At 40.6% G+C, this 16,811-nt stretch overlaps 2 protein-coding genes across 7 annotated transcripts in view; both read left to right on the forward strand.

Annotated features, from left to right (window-relative positions):
* Nucleotides 1-1,538: 1,538 nt before the first annotated feature.
* Nucleotides 1,539-8,864, forward strand: LOC145443058 (uncharacterized). 6 transcript variants are annotated; one of them, XM_080321055.1, is made up of 6 exons: nt 5,917-7,210; nt 7,272-7,348; nt 7,413-7,577; nt 7,755-7,870; nt 7,930-8,027; nt 8,299-8,864. In XM_080321055.1, exons 1-4 carry the CDS (start codon nt 7,022-7,024, stop codon nt 7,756-7,758), a joined length of 435 nt encoding a protein of 144 aa, XP_080177181.1. In that variant the 5' UTR covers nt 5,917-7,021; the 3' UTR covers nt 7,759-7,870; nt 7,930-8,027; nt 8,299-8,864. The 6 variants fall into 6 exon arrangements, with proteins under 6 accessions (XP_080177178.1, XP_080177177.1, XP_080177181.1 ...); XM_080321054.1 differs by having other exon boundaries at nt 7,755-7,860; XM_080321056.1 differs by having other exon boundaries at nt 7,755-7,852.
* Nucleotides 8,865-10,969: 2,105 nt separating this feature from the next.
* Nucleotides 10,970-16,811, forward strand: part of LOC145442247 (roundabout homolog 2-like) — a 296,749-nt gene continuing 290,907 nt past the window's right edge. Inside the window, exon 1 of the mRNA XM_080320143.1 lies at nt 10,970-10,985. The gene's annotated coding sequence lies outside the window, so the exon portion shown is untranslated. The remainder of the gene's footprint in view (nt 10,986-16,811) is intronic.

Consider the following 16,811-nt stretch of genomic DNA (forward strand, 5'->3'; position numbering starts at 1 on the left):
TGTATTTCATGTCTTTAGTCAGGAAAGTTCCAAAGGGGGTATGCTTAAACAGCACTATAAAACTAACAAAAAAGTCAGAGTCCACTTTTCCAGGTTAGGACGTCCCATGGACATTGGACATGCTAGATTACGATATGACAGGTAAATGATGGATTGCGAGACATCAGTTTCAAACGATATGATGAGCCATATATACTGTGATGAATTATTTCGTATGGGCGAAGGGCGACAATGTGGTGTGAACGCAGGGATATCTAATTCTGGATATCCCTGTGTGAACGGAATCACGCCAACCCGCTACCTAAATTATATTCATCGATACTTTCGTGAAATCATACTGGTAACTCCGTATCCACTGCGCGCGAAGCACGACGAACATTCTGGGCTTTACTAAACTTTTATGAAAATTAAATGTTGATACTCCGTGAAAACAGCCCCGAAATTCCTCAGGCTATCTTCCTGATTGGAAGATTGAACTACTTCTACTTGACAAACTGAAAATAGCGAAAAGTAAGTAAGTAGATCACAAAATATTACGAAGTAGAATAAGCGAAAATCAGATATACTTGAGTAAGTGCCAGAAGTAGAGGAAAACTACTTGAGTACTTCGAAAAAGTAGAAGTACTTCGTTACTGACCACCTCTGCGTATTTCAAACTGGGTGGTAATAATTTTATTTCACTATTATAGAAAATGTTATTTCTGCTTAATTTAAAGAGAATCTTCATCCTCGGATCTTCGCCCAATCATCGTCTGGCCAGACGTCGAGATTCAGTGTATTAATAGTGTGTTAAATCTTTGTTTTATCTGTTCTGATATCAAAATTTCATTCGCTCATGTTTTAAAGAAGGTAAACTCATTAATTATTGATTGGGCAGCGACCGAAAGTCACCTCTGTGGCCTTACAATTTGAGTGGAGTTTTTCGATTAAGTCAAAGTAAATGTAATTGGTCACGTAGACGTTGAAATTCACTTCGTTTTCCTAATTCATTTTTCTGATTTGGGTGCAGACCAATGCTGTATGTGCTTGCCTATGGCATGTAACCATGTACGCTGGATTTAAGAAAGGTTACAATAAAACGAAGCGATCCAGCAGTCGATACTGGGTCTGTGAATAGGGGGGTGCTGATGTCAATGTTAAGATTCTCCCAAACTGGCATCCTTAAATTGTCATTTCGTGTTAGTTGTAAACCGGCTCAGTTATCCACTTGCATGAAAATACTGTCTATGGCCTTTCAGATATCAGGGTCATGGTCGATATTGCAAAATGGTGATACCATGGATCCATGCTGCTTCGTGCATAGTAGTTTATATATTTGTGAGGGCGAATTTCACCCCGGTCCACTTCAGCCTTGATTACTATTAGCTTACCGCGCAACTATCAAGTTAGCATGGTGGTGGCCAATTGATCACGCAAATATCGCGAATAGCGCACTACAGTGTTTATATAGTTCAGTGGTCCGATCGGTCCGCAGTTCCGCCTGGTCCGCCGTTTACTGGTGCAAGTTCCGCCGTCCGCTAGTTCCGCCGTTTAGAGTTCACCCTCCCTCGCTCTTTGGCGATGCGACGCGCGATCACGATAGCGCCATGGCGGGAATCGAATTCCCGCTGCGGCATATTTTGAAACTTTTTAGGCGAGTAGCGGTGTTGATTGATTGATATTCAGAAATTGGAAGGTACGGTAAATAGTAATAGCGTTAGCATTAAGGTACCCTGTTAGCCAGTTCTCTGATATAAAGTTGAATCTCCTTGACCCCACAGCCAGAGGCAGAATCGTAAGTCGAGGAGATTCATTAGACCACTGATCTGCATACAGCTCGCGCATACAGGTTTAGCAATATGCCCTGTTAGCTAGCTCTTCAGTATACACTTGAAAATCTGCTTAACTATAGTGAATGTAGCGATGCTAATCTGGACAGCTATATAAGTGAGCACTTATAATCGATGTGTCTCGTGGAGGGTAACCCTATAAAAGGAGGGAACGCGGAAACTGCGGAACTCGCGGAAATGGCCCCTAAAAAGCGCCAAAGCGGGAAACCTCGATTCCTAAATCGCTGTAACAGAGGAAAACGCGGAACAGTCGGTCATTGACCTTTATAGATAACAAAGTAGGCACTAAAGCGAGGAAACAGCGGAACACGGGAGAGTCGGTCATTGACATTTGTAGATCTCACAGAAGGAACTCTAATGTCTGAAACCGAAATTGCGGGACACCAATTTTCGTGTGATGCGAATTAAGCCTCATAAATAACAAAGAACTGTCGTAATAGTTGAAAATTGAAATTGAGCTTATGAGGTATCTGATGGTTAAACTTCGGGTCACTTGACCTTGTAAACGCTGAATATGGCCTGGTGGAAAATATCTAGAAAACGCAGAAACTGCGGAACACGGAACACGCTAAATTTCGAGTATAAGGTGAATTAGGTCCCATAAACACCAGAGGACTGTCGTACAAAGTGAAAGCTGAACTTTCAAAGTATCTAAGGGTCAAACATTCGGTCGCACTGACCATTATACATACACGAACAATCTGCCCCCGTGGGAAATAAGATCTCGAAAACTGCGGGAGACTCAAATTCGGAAGAAAACATGAATTTCATTTCACACACAAAGAGTTGTTGCTCGTAGTTGTCAAGAATCACTGGATATACTTGCTGCCGTCAACTTGAACAGTCAAACTGTACCGCTTATGGACTGCCAAATATCCAAAAGTCGGAATTATGAGGATATATTCCGGAACATCTTTAAAATATAGTCATCACCAGCTTTATGCTTGCGAATGTGACTTGCAAACTCGAAAACCGGCAGTTTGCGCTGTGCATGGACGTCCATACCAACAAGTTAACACATTCGACTGTGGCATCCATGTCATTGCCAATGCGTATTGCGTGGCGAATGATTTGCCCTTACCGCTGGGACCTTCTTCAATCGGGAGTTTGCCGCGTCTGGGTAGACGACTTGGCAGTCAATTGGCAGCAGCCTCGTCAGCGGCTGCATTACCAAGTGACTTGCCTGAAACAATACAAGATGCTGTTCCCCAACAATGGCAATTAATAGCAAAAAGGGGTGTGCAATATTCCAATCTTGCCGACTCATTTTCCGAAAACGCCTTACAAAACAAATCGAAATGGGATAACTGTGACAGCACCTTCTGCAGCGGTGGGAAAAGCGTTCCGCCTTTTCGCTGTTTCCTCGTTTTAGTGCCTACTTTCTGATCTATAGAGGTCAATGACCGACTGTTCCACGTTTTCCTCTGTTTCAGCGCTTTAGGAATCGAGATTTTCCGCAGTTTCCGCGTTTTAGGGGCCATTTCCGCAGTTTCCGCGTTACCTCCTTTTAGGGTTACCCTCTCGTGGAGGGTAGTGAATGTGAATTGTGAATGCATGCTGTACATGTACGAATTGTGAACTAGAATGGTTTTCTTTACATCTTGTCTAGAAGTAATTATATTAGTGTGAAGATCTTCGAATAAATGTCCAACGAACAGTCGTGCTGGCTGTGCCCTTTCGTTGGCAGTTCAGATCGGTTAACAAAACATATCCTGAAACGCCACAAGGACCATCCGGGTCTGATTTATACATGCAAGCTCTGTGGAACCAAGTTTCACAATCATCATCAGTTCAAAAATCATCGTCGGAGACGTCATAAGAGTCGAACTGAATCAAATTTGCGTGATATATTCGATGAAGCTACGACTGGAAATAGCTCATCAGAGGTCATGGAATGTGATACAACATCACAGGTCGTTGGAAGTCCTGTCGAGTCTTCACCCATGGCGATAGTATTGCCACAGGCTGCACTTCTACTCAGACTAAAAACCAACCATGAACTATCTGATGCTGGGGCGGAAGATATTTTAGCTTCAAATGCCGCCATGCTAAAGATGACATCAATTAGCATGGCAAGTTTTCCAAATGTCTCCATTGGAGAGACGACTCTTCCCAATCCTGAAATTTTTTCTTGCTTGGAAAGTAAAGAAAACCGGCTAAAGTTCTACCGGGATCATTTCAATTTGGTGGAACCGGAAAAAGTGGTGCTAGGTTTTCGCACTACTAAGAGGAAACATGGTAAAAGTTATCAGATTGTGCAAAAACCAGCCACTGGATACTTTGTGCCTTTCCTGCAACAATTAGCAGAAGTACTGAATGGTACACAAATTGTTCGCATCTCCCCGTATGTTGTCGATCATAGGTTTTCTGTCGTGAAAGATGTTTGGCAGGGTGAATATTTGAAAACGCATGAAGGCATTGTTAGTCATCCTGATTGCCTCTTGTTTTCGCTATATTCTGAGGACTTTGAAGTTGGAACACACCGCAACAAACATAAAATTACTGCTTATTATTGGTCCTTGTTGAATATCCCCAACCACTGCCGGAGCAAACCAGAAAGCATACAATTACTTTGCATTGCAAAATCTGTTGACCTGGAAGAATTTTCTGGACACAATGCTATTTTAAAAGATTTTGCAAATGCGATGAAAATGTTATCGAAAGGCGTGAATCTCACTATTAACGGGTCCAAGCAGGTTATTCACGGTTTCTTGTTGTACTGTACTGCTAACACTACCGCCGTGCAGCAGTTAGCTGGATTCAAAGAAGGCGTTGGCGGGGCTGATAAACCTTGTCGGACTTGCAACGTTCACAAGCAGGAACTTGCTCGTTATGATGCACACGAGACCTGTCAGATTCGCTCGAAAGAGCAGCATGATGAGCAATTGGAAGCCTTGAGATGCTGTGCTACAGATGCTGAACGGTCTGCACTGTCTCAGCAATTTGGGATACATAATGCAACTTTTCTTAGTGATATTCCGCATTTTGATGTCACCAAGGGAGTACTACAGGACCCAAGGCACGTAATTTTAGAAGGTATTCTGAAGACGGAAATGAAGGCATTTTTATTACATCAAATAGATGTTGAGAAATTATCGTTATCCCGTTTGAACCATCAATTACAAAATTTCGAGTACAGCGAGAGCTTGTCAGAAGATAAGCCACAAATAATTGAAAGAAAGCATTTGCACCCAACCTCAATTCTGCCGCAGACTGGCGCGAATATGCTCGTGCTATTGCAGACACTCCCATTCGTAATTGGCCCGTCTATGAATGACAACAATGAACGTTGGATGAATTTGGTTAGGCTGCTTAAAATTGTGCAGCTTTCATTTTCATTCATCAGTTCAGCGACCGGAGCATATGATCTCACTTGCTTGATAGCTATTCACCACGAAGAATTCAAGCGATTGTATCCGAGTTTGTCGTTTACACCCGAAATGCATTACCTTGTGCATCTTCCATATCAATTATTACAATTTGGGCCACTTGGATTTCACTCATGCATGAGATATGCTGCGAAGAACGGGTTTTTCAAACAAAAAAAATGGTTCAATTTCAAAAATTTACCATTGAGTCTAAGTTTTCATCATCAAAACTGGATGTGCCTGAAAATGATTGATGACAAAGGCGTGAGAAAGACCGATTTTTTGAAAGACGAAACCGTTCTTGACGAGAAAACCGATGTACGAGTCGCAGATTATCCAGATCTATTGAGATTTGGCAACTTCCAACCAGATACATACTGTGTTACTGCTAAAAGAGTTTCTCACAAAAATATCGCTTACAAAGTTGGAGATATCCTTGTTAAAAGGTTCAAAGATGATGGCTTACCAGAATTTATTTGTGTTGATGAACTGTTGTATGTAAATAATCAATTATTTTGCAACTACCATAAACTGGATGTTTGTAATTTCAATTTCACGATGAATTCATTTGCAATTACACATTGCGATATCAGCGGGTTGCACTGCATTTCTGGTCATGAATTTCCGTGGCCTCAAATCAGTCATATTATTGATGGCCAGCAGTTTGTAATGACGAGGCATGTTGGGCACGTGTGGTGTTTGTAACGATGTAGATTATCAGTCGTACCTACTGATGTTATGTTTGAAATTGTTTCTTTTCTTTTATCCAATCTTGGTGATAAAGACCTTTGGCAAATATTCAACGTTGGTAATTGGTATGACCTGGTATAGTATGGAAGAAGTTATCAACAAATAAAGGATGAGACCATCCATTCGATGAATCAGCCTCAATTGCTGAGTATGATGCCACCCTGCCGTTATATCCGCCACCCGTCAGTCAATGAGGATTTAGATACCGCCCTGCCTGTAGAGCCGTCGGGATTTAGCATCTCAAGAACACCTATGCTGGTAAGTGCTTGGTATAATTTTGCAATGAATTGAGCTAAACTGTCTGCCTCGGATCAACTGAGTCAGATCTCCTTGTGGATGATATGGTAAATATCCGTATGTTGTAATTTTCCATGCATAATGCGCATAATCTTACCAATTTTTTGTCTTAAAACCGTGGGTGCGCATTATGCATGGGTACAACGAGCCTTGAAAAAATCTCCCTCGAAATAACACTTGAAATCACACCTCTCTTCATGTTTGTTTTCAATTGCGCATCACGTTCAGCCACCGTTCCCAGTAATTTGTATTATCAGTGTTACACGCTGCCAATTAGCACGGTGGTTCCCAACCAGGGGGAATTCCCCCATTACGGGGAATTTTGAAATTTTTAGGGGGGAATCGGGGTTGTACCGGAAAACACACCGGGATAACCTCGCTGGCGCGAACTACCACGTCATATGCCTCGCAGGCTTTGGCTGCTGTCGGCAATGGCTTAGAGAAAATGCCGTTCTAGTGTATAATGATTAGCGATCGTTATGTCATGATTGCTCGAAAGTGACATCACAAAACAGAATGATATCAAATACTAAAGCATAACCATCGCTGTCAATGTGAGAATCTTGTATAATCGGCAATTACGCATGTACTATTTATGTACCGCGAATGCAAGGTCTGTACGATACTTGTTACAGGCTTTTCCGCAGAATTTACATGGTATTTTAAGGGTGCGTATTATACATGGGTCATACTATACATGGAAGATTACGGTAATTCTAGCAGGATACCAACTCATTTCATCAATATTGCAGCCGTCATGTATTGCCAAGCACCTCGATGCTCCGATGCCCTTGCCGGAATTCAGCTTTAAAGTTTGACGAGCGCTCAAGTCACGCACAGCTTATGAACGTTGTGGTGGAGCGGTGTGCCAATCACATCCCCAACAAGTCAGCATATCAAAAGTGTGGGAAGTCACTTGTGGAAAAGTATCCGCGCCTAGGATCTACCTTGCAGCATCCCCTTTGGGTAAAGTAAAACAGTCTCATTGGTCTAAATTCATTTGCACTGGTCTTCTCATTTTTTCTAGCGTAAGATTAACAGGAAATTGTCTCAGAAATTAAGAGCGACTTCTCAAACATCCTCCTGTTTCCGGCTGGTAGTTTCAGGGATGTTTTCAGTGGCACCAAGCCATCTTAAGTAATGTCTCAGTACTAATATTTACTCATTTAGGTGGATTCAATGTAACTGTTGAAGAGGCTTCTCGTCAGCTGCAAAATGAATTTGTCAACACGGATCGCAGAAGGCAGAAAATCGTGTCTCAGCTAACAAAGAAAGGGATTCCTCTAGGTGAAATTCTTCAAACGTTGCCTACACTCTGGGTGATATCAGACTGGTGAGGGCATGTACGTTTTAATATTAGGGCTTGAGTACCTGAGTAATTCAATTCTAAGTAGAGTATTAGGGTACGAGTATTCGAGCATCACTCATTATGGTGTCACATCAGTATGAATCATGTGGGGAGTTCGTTTATGTGTCTTTTATGCAACCTTGCCTGTATTCTGTCTTTAAGGTAAGGGAAGATTTCGGAACTTGATGGTACCAACCACATTTCATTAAATCAGATGGAATTACACAAGAATGATGTATACATTGGATAAGATATTTACGGTAGATGGGTACTTACAAGTATATTGTGATTTGGAATTGATTGATAATAACTTCTCAATTATATTCGATACTTTCAGTCCAGCACGAATGACGAACAGATAAAACTGCAGCAAGTACAATTGGAAGTTTCGGGTGGCAGAATAAGTTCGCAGTATCTGCATTGTCAGTAAAACAGGTACTTGATGAATCCAACTTGCAGTTTAATTCCGATATATGATGTAAAAAACAGAATTAGTGGACATGAATGGGCATATTGCATTGACATTCAATGGCCCAGACTGAGATGCTTGGGAAATTACTTGGGATGCCCACATGATCCAGCTTCACGAGGATATAGTTTTCCAGCCGTGTAGCTAACCCCAATATCAATTCTTTAGTCACTGAAAAATGTTGTCAGGTATCGTGCACAGCATTGTTTGAATTCTTGAAAAATACTTGTATTTCAGGCTCACGATATTGAAACCAGCAACAAAAGATCCCAACCTCCGCATTTGGTTGTCGCAAAGCATGAGAATAAGGAGGTAAAGGGCGGGATTCTGGCCGATGGCCACACAATTTTCGATATGTTGGTCAATATCATGGCAGATGCTTGGGACGTATCGTATGCGAAAGAATTTCATCTTCTGGCTTTCATCCAATATGTCGTAATCGGAGACAAAAATACTCAATATGTGTCCTAGTGTCCACCAGATTACCTGTTTTTTTTCTAAAATTTGAACACATGAACAGTCTGCTCCGGCAGAAGTCTTTTGCTAAGCATGTTTCTCGCTTCGTTTGTTTGTTGCAGTAACACTTGGCTTGGCATGGTGCAAATCCTGTAATTAGTTGATGGAAACAATGCAAACAGAGAACCCGTATCTGAAGTGATTATGCCAACTTGGACTTGGCATGTGGTTTATTTCCATGAACGTTTCACTGTTCATTCGAGGGTGGAACCTTATCTTTTCACTGCATATCAGTTTTATGGTGTTGTGAAATGCTGAAATTCTTAATGATAAACTGATACGTGCAGTGTTTTCTCATTAATTAGGGGTGTAGAACGTGGAAGAGCAGTATTGTACAGTTGCACGACTTGTGACCAATGATCATTGTTATGACCTACAGATAAAGAGATAAGCATGCAAACAAGGATGCATGAATAAAAAGTCACAATCGTAATACAAAAAGACAAGCATCAAAGACGAATCACAGGCGAAATCAGCATATTATGTCTGATTGTATTTTGCCTTTCTCTATTTTTCATACCTATTTTTGCTGCAACTTTTATCAAATATTGCGTCAAAATGTGTAAAGGAGTGATTTAGAAACATGCTATAAACTATTTCTAGTATGGCTTTACTCTCTTTGACTTGCATAACAAAGAGCTATATGATGGGTCATCTGCATCTCACTGTTATCTATGACACAATGGCTTGCAAGCAAGAAGTTCTACTCCTGCCAAACACGACCGTGTCCGAACAATATGTAAATAAATCATCTTATTAATTCCGTCGATTAAATTTGAAATAGTTTCCCATTTCACGAATGCCCAGGCGAGACCGCCGTAAATTTCATTCTCACTCGATCACCTTAGTCAGGCTATTGATTTTGTTAAAGAAACCAAGCAATGCCCTGGGTCAAGTTCGCAGACCTTGCTGGTTTGGGGTGTGTTATTTGATTTTTTTAGGGGGATGGGGTTATCGCTATGCTGTACGTCTTTTTTGGGGAAAATTATGCTCGCATTGCGTAATTTTCTTGTGTACCGGGAAAAATATAATTTCGGCGGACTCGCCAGAATGTCCGTGAAATGGCAAAGTAACAAATTTGACAGCTCTGTAGGAACTAGGTTACACAACGGAACCTTTTTAGTATCTCATACCCTACAAATTTAACAAAAAGTATAAATGCAACTTTTTGTTTTTTCATTCATCATTGGTTTATTAGCAATTTTTATCAGTTCAATACACCACAAAATGCGATGCAATGAAAAGATAGGAAGGTGTCGAAGCGACTTGGAGTAGTCTATGCGATCAGACACCCACCTTGGCCTGGGCGATGTGAAGAGGAGGCATGCACACTGAATGAAAAGTAAAGAAGATAGTATAAGAAAAAGCAAGATACATGAAATGGGGTGGCATGTCACGCGGAAGGCGCGTTCGATAGGTCAGTCGTGGTCCGGTAATCTGTCAAAATTAAAAGCAAATTTCTCGCGATTTTAGTGCAACAAAAACTTGACGTAGTAACTAGGAAAGGAAAGAACGTAGTTTAGTTTTGTCCTTGATGTTTTTGCGGCATATACACCGACTCATGACTCGCTTACACACGATCTGTGCATTAGGGCTCTTCAAAAATGACTTTTTCGAAAAATTTGGATTTGAATAAAATAGTATTTACGGTGACCGATTCTTTGTTTATTTATTGTAGTTGTGCTCACCGTAAATACTATTTTATACTTTCTTCTCCTGTAGCAAAGCGGTTACTGGCTGGAATTGAACCAAATTTTGTGTGTAGGCTTAAATTAGGTAACTAACAAGCGAAGGAAGCGAGTGGCGCAGTTGGTTAATCGCCAGCGTCACGACACCAATAGTAGTGGTTCGAATCCCGGTTCGGACCAACTTCTACGTGTCGGAGGTTTCTCTGGGCTCCTCATCGCCGACCTCACTGCGGTTGCAGTGCATTGAAAAGCCCAGACTGAAAGTGAGCCGTGCTTCAAGTCGGCAGCAAAGACCACGACGGGGACGCATGGTAGTGAGAGAGCATGATGATTGACAGAGAGAAAGAATGACGAAGTCGTCCCCAAGATTACCAAAGTCAAAGAAATGAACATTACCAAAATTACTGTCGTGGTGCACATAGCCTGGAAAAGGCGAGAAGCACCACTGTAAAAATGTCAATAATTATCAATAATAATCAATAATTACACTTGTGAATCACAGCATAATTTCTAAAAAAAAAAAAAAAAAAAAATAACTAACAATTTTATCAAGTAGCCATCCCAGTACGATTTGAGAAAAAAAGTCATTTTTGAAGAGCCCTAATGCACAGATCGTGTGTATGCGAGTCATGAGTCGGTGTATATGCCGCAAAAACATCAAGGACAAAACTAAACTACGTTCTTTCCTTTCCTAGTTACTACGTATTTGGTTGTATTAAGGTAAGCATCGGCTTACTGGACGCTGGCCGATGCGAAACCCTCGCGGTACAACCGATACTTCCAATCACTTGCACACCTGGAAGAGTATGGCCCTTGGCCTTCATATTCCAAACCCGGGATCTGAAACCGCTTGTCGGGGCAGTATCCCAGTCACAAGTATGGTGGCGGCGGGACAAGCCTCCGCAGACGCCCCCAGCCAAGGCCTGCTTGTGACAGCCATTTGCACCTAAAACGCAGAGAAACTGATGAAGGTAAAAAAGTGGCAACAAGAAGCAACCTTAAGGGAGCTCTCGGGTACCTTCTACTCAAGAGTGACCTTTAAAGGCGCTTGTGGCAATAGTCACATGGTGTGATGCCATGCGGCTGCCACAAGCGTAACGGGGTGGTGGTTTACTGCGGTTCCACCAGGTTACCCCTAAAAAAAAAAAAAAAAAAACTTAACAATTTTATCAAGTAGCCAGTACGATTTGAGAAAAAAAGTCATTTTTGAAGAGCCCTACTGTGCATGTGCCGCTGGATAAGGAAGGTTGAAATGTAGCCTTTGTATGGCTTTCTAAGACTCGCACCGCCCCTCCATACTATCCCATTAATGCATGAGCGCCAAGCAGGGAAATCATGGATACCAGGCCTTTGGTACACCAGGCCTTTGGATACCACACGCGCGTCCACGTCGTCCAAATATCATATGATCGACCGAAAAGATCATCGCTCCATCAAATATGCCGGACCTGATATGTGGGACAGTATCCCGCCGGCCATCCGACAGTCGACGAGCATGTCCTTGTCCACATTCAAGTCGAAATACAAGCAATTACTACTAAATAAATACAGTCCATCCTCAAGATTACCGGACCACGACTGACCTATCGATCTCGCTTCCCATGACATGCCGCCCTATTTCTTGTCGCATTCTTTTTCTATACTATCTTCTTTACTTTCATTCAGTGTGCATGCCTCCTCTTTACATCGCCTAGGCCAAGGTGGGTGTCAGATTCCATAGACTACTCCTTGTCGCTTCGACATCTTCCTGTCTTTTCATTGTATCGCATTTTTTGTGGTGTATTGAATTGATAAAATTGCTAATAAACCAATGATGATGATGATGATGGTCTGACCCCGGTATTGGATCCACGACCCACCGATCAAGAAGCCGGACGCTTCACCATTACGCTATCTTGTCCGATTAGGACGCACGAATGTTTTACTTACGCGTTTTAGATTCAGAAGTGAAGATTAGTATCTATTTCTACCATTCTATGTATTAGTATCACAGTCAAATACCATCTTTTTAATCTAAGCTTCAATGATCAAAAATATACCACAGTCCGGTATCGAAGATGGCGCTCGCCGAGATATGTAATGAGGGTGTGTAGGAGGCGGACCACGCACACGTGAGTCTATTTATTCTCAAGGTGATTTGCAGAAAATAGCAAAAGACGTGCTAGGAAGGTCGACTCGACTCGTTTTTGTAAAAATTTGATCTATTCAAAGCTCCGCGAGATTGTGTTAACATTGGAAGAAAAGGAAGGAGTCTAAACGACTTGGCGTGCACCCGTGTAGGTAGTACGAATCATTTGCCGCCCATGATCACACCCGTGTTTGCAGTTTTGCACCATGTTTGTAAATATTTCGTCTTATGATTTCTGTCAACAATGAGCGTATCAAGAACACAGTGTAAAGTTCATTTTGTAGAAATGGGGAACAAATTATTATGACGTGATGTGATAGAAAAGGTATCGGATAAGTCTCGCCATTCTTACAACGTGACGTAGCAGTCACTGTGACTGTGCAGTGTGCACCTGCACGCATTGTAGCATGTATACTGTATAGGTTCAGACATTTCCCTGATTGGAATCTCCGTCCTTTTTTTGAAATAAATCCTGCGTGATAGAAGCTTTTTTCGCGTGACAGAGTCAACTTTGCGGCGTGACAAGCAAGGTTACCGACTTCAAACGAATGTGTTAAGCCAGTGACAGGAGATCAGATGCTAATGATTAGCAACTGGTAAGGTGCAAGTACTTTACCAACAGACAGTAATCAACAGATCCTAGCTTGAGGATTAGGTCAAAACATTATATACCACATACTAACTGGAATATAGCATTTGGGGTGACTGAGAACATTGACTTTTTTTCATTTTTTTTTATTTTTTTTTATTTTTTAAATGAAATCAACGACCCGTGACGGCGTGACCGCGAAATGTCACATTTCTATATCTCGACGTGCATTGCCACATTGGACAGTCAATGTTACTGTTATTCATACATAAACGTATATTTATAATTTTCTAGGGTAAAATTTAGCTTTGGATATTTGGTATGGTTGTGGAAAATTTTTGAAGACATTCTTGAAGGTACAGGATTTCAGTATGCAATTTATTAATATATTCGGGATCATTTAATATTATTATTATATTATTCAATGGTGAAAACAAATTTAGGATTTAGATTTCATAATGATGAAAAACGGTTAATATATTAGAATTTTGTGGGTTGTCCATATTCCTCAAGGTCTGCTCATGTTCTGCCCCCCCTCCCCGACTGTCCGTATTCGAACCAAAAACTCATTAGATGTAATTGACTGAACTTGTTAACATTTTCACCCCGACCACCTCCATACCTATTGCCCCTTGGTATTTTTTGCCACTATTACTCTCAAAATTGCCTTATTGTAGTACTATACTACTATATACAACCGATTTGAAATCTGGTGGATAATAATGCTCTTGTATCATTAATTATATACTTGGCCCCGTATCGTGTATTGAAATGAATAACTCTTCACTATGACGACAATGACGTGTATACCATATGTGTTAAAAATGTGATCAGAATTTTGTTTGCTGAGTGGAAGTACTTATCAAGGACATAGATATAATTGTTGTATTTTGTTTAAAAAAAACAAAATCTTGTGTGTACAGCCTCATCTTGAACCTCGTGCATTTTGTATAGTGTTCCACAGATAGCACATTTCATTAGTTTATATCAATGGCATCTTGCCATGGCAAAGTATTGTTCAAGCCTATCGTGCTGTTATGCTTGTATGGGTTCGTCACGTATATCAAGCCGTCTACACCATACATCACTCCGTTCTTAATGGGCGAACATAAAAATCTGACCGAAGAGGAGGTCGTCAATCAAATCTATCCTGTGTGGTCGTATTCGTACACTGCGTTTTTGGTCCCGATATTTTTGCTGACTGACTTTTTACGATACAAGCCAATCATCATGCTGCAAGGAGTCGGATATATTGGTTGTTGGGTTTTGCTGGTAACTGCTACGTCTGTTCCGTTGATGCAATTGATGCAGGTATTTTATGGCTTGGCTACTGCTGCGGAGATCGGCTACTATTCGTACATATACAGCGTTGTGGATCATGACCAGTATCAAAAGTCAACTTCGTACGTTCGGAGTTCAACTCAACTCGGGCTGTTCCTCGGATCTGCGATGTCACAAGTTCTAGTGTCAGTTGCGAACTTGGATTATTTGTATCTTAATTATATCTCACTCATCAACGTGTCGATTGGATTCGTTATATCCATATTTCTGCCGTATCCAAAACGCAGCCTATATTTTTATCGTGATGATGAGTCTTCAACTGACAGAGTGACTAATGATGTGCGTCATACTTCAAAAACCGACATAAATTTAGAGGAATGTCATAATAACGCCTCCATCCAAGAATCAGGTAAAGTTCCCGAAAATGAACTAGCGGAGACACCATTTCAAGACAGCACAATACCCTTAACATCAAAGCCTTCGGTGAAAAGTCGTTGGAAAATTGTGTTGATAAATTTATGGAAAGACTTGAAGCTATGTTACTCAAACTCATCTTTATTACGCTGGTCAGTGTGGTGGGCGCTGTCCACTTGCGGATGGATTCTGGTTGTGAATTACATTCAGAGTTTATGGGAGGCAATCCGGCCTAGCCTGGGCAATGATGAAGCAGCATTTAACGGGGCAGTCGAGGCCACGGCTCAGATTCTAGGCGCGATGGCTGCTTTTGCCGTGGGTTATTTAACCTTGAATTGGTCTCGCTGGGGAGAAATCTTCTTGGGGGTCGGGTCTTTAGCGGAAGCTGTTCTTTTATTTTTCATGGCCACAACTAGTGAGATATGGGTTTGTTACATTGCTTACGTTGGGTTTATAACGCTTTATAATTTTGTCATTACGATAGCGCAATTTCAAATAGCTGTCGGTATGTCCACAGAACGATATGCGTTAGTATTTGGCATGAACACTTTTCTAGCTGTGGTTCTGAATTCTATTCTTACTTTGATTATAGTTGACGATGCAGTGCTAGGTCTTGATGTAGCTGAGCAGTTTATTATATACAGCGGATATTTTTTCATTGTAGCGATTATTTATTTAGGACATGGTTGCTACGTTATTTTCAAATATCACAGAAGAAGCGTCGAGGAGGATGTAGCTTTTGAAGATTAATTGTAATGCCTTGACAATTTTATTGATTTTGAGTTTGCCATTGTGCCATTTTTTTGACTGAAAAAATCGGTTGGGCGTAGGGCTACCATTTTTATTCTAAGTCATTCCGACTGATGACTCGATATTTCTAATTAGATTCATTGAAGTGAAATGTCGGTAACTTCATTTTAATCTAATTTCTGGTTTTCCTGAAAATGCTACAGAAAAACTTTATAGTTTTAAACGAGCCAAGCTTGGTGTACAGACATTTGCCATTCTCATGCTCGTGAACTCCGATTTTGATATGAACTGATCTTGATTTTTCGTCTGTTTTTGCGAACTCAATAATTTTAATCAAATTTGGAAAATATGATTTGCTATAATTCTAATGTAATTTTGAAGAAAACTGTTCAGCTATAATTCTATTTCTAATCTAATTTGAAAAAAATGGAAAATCTAGCGAGATTTGTAGTGTTTTAAGAATAATGTTGTAACCAGGTAAACGCCAACCTTCTGTAGGACAGAGGTGGTATTTTTGATTTTGTGTATTTTGTTCAAAATTCTGTGTCCATGCCAACTCTCAATCCAGTTCTGCTAAATATTGGTTTGCCTTCATAATCATTTTTGCCACCCATATTCATGCAGAAACTTTTCAACATTGTTCCTCCTTTTGACTTCTCAATGATGCATCTATTTCCTTGCAAACCTCACAATACTTTCTTGAATCCATCAAGTGGAATTTATATTGAACATATTTATTCGATACCGTTCAATTTAATGAATTGTCAGTTTTGGGTAATTTCGAGATTAGGATTTTATTTTTTAAGATCCAATGTTGTCAATTTTTCTGATGCTCCATCATTCGGCAAATAGGAATTTTAGTAGCAAATACTTCATTCTAGTATTTTAAAATAGTCTGGAACTAGGACCCACTGCGGATACCTGAACAGTCATGACGAGATCTAGAATTTGATAATAATTATCAATTTAATTACTCTATAGCCTTGCTTGGGCGTAATTTGGTACTTGGTGCTTTTTATATCAATAACTAGGCCTGCATGTATCATGTAACTTTCTTGAAATAGTAATTTAAAATGCGGTTCATATAACGTTATTTGTGAAAGCCAGACAATTGCGTACTTTGATATTTCTAATTACTCGAATAATTTTCGTACTTTCATGCTATCTTCACGATCCTGTTTCTAGGCTGTCAATTTTTATTTATTTTGAACCCTCATTGAATGAGTTAATGCATTCTTTGGGTCATTTTTGCATAATATTTATTAGCTGTAATCTGCAGGCACCATGACAATTTTGCGTTAGTTATTGAGGTGCATCTAAGTAATTTCGAGAGCTACCGCCTTCAATAATTAGCCATTTTTAAGGCTTGTCATATAAGTACTTT

The sequence above is a fragment of the Botryllus schlosseri genome, chromosome 7, assembly GCF_051294905.1.
Source record: "Botryllus schlosseri isolate E-star chromosome 7, Bs_hap1, whole genome shotgun sequence".
Classification (NCBI taxonomy): Eukaryota; Metazoa; Chordata; class Ascidiacea; order Stolidobranchia; family Styelidae; genus Botryllus; species Botryllus schlosseri.

Bases quoted from the DNA above. Each gene is read 5' to 3' on its own strand.
- LOC145443058 (XM_080321051.1), top strand. From the start codon at position 3,473: ATGTCCAACGAACAGTCGTGCTGGCTGTGCCCTTTCGTTGGCAGTTCA.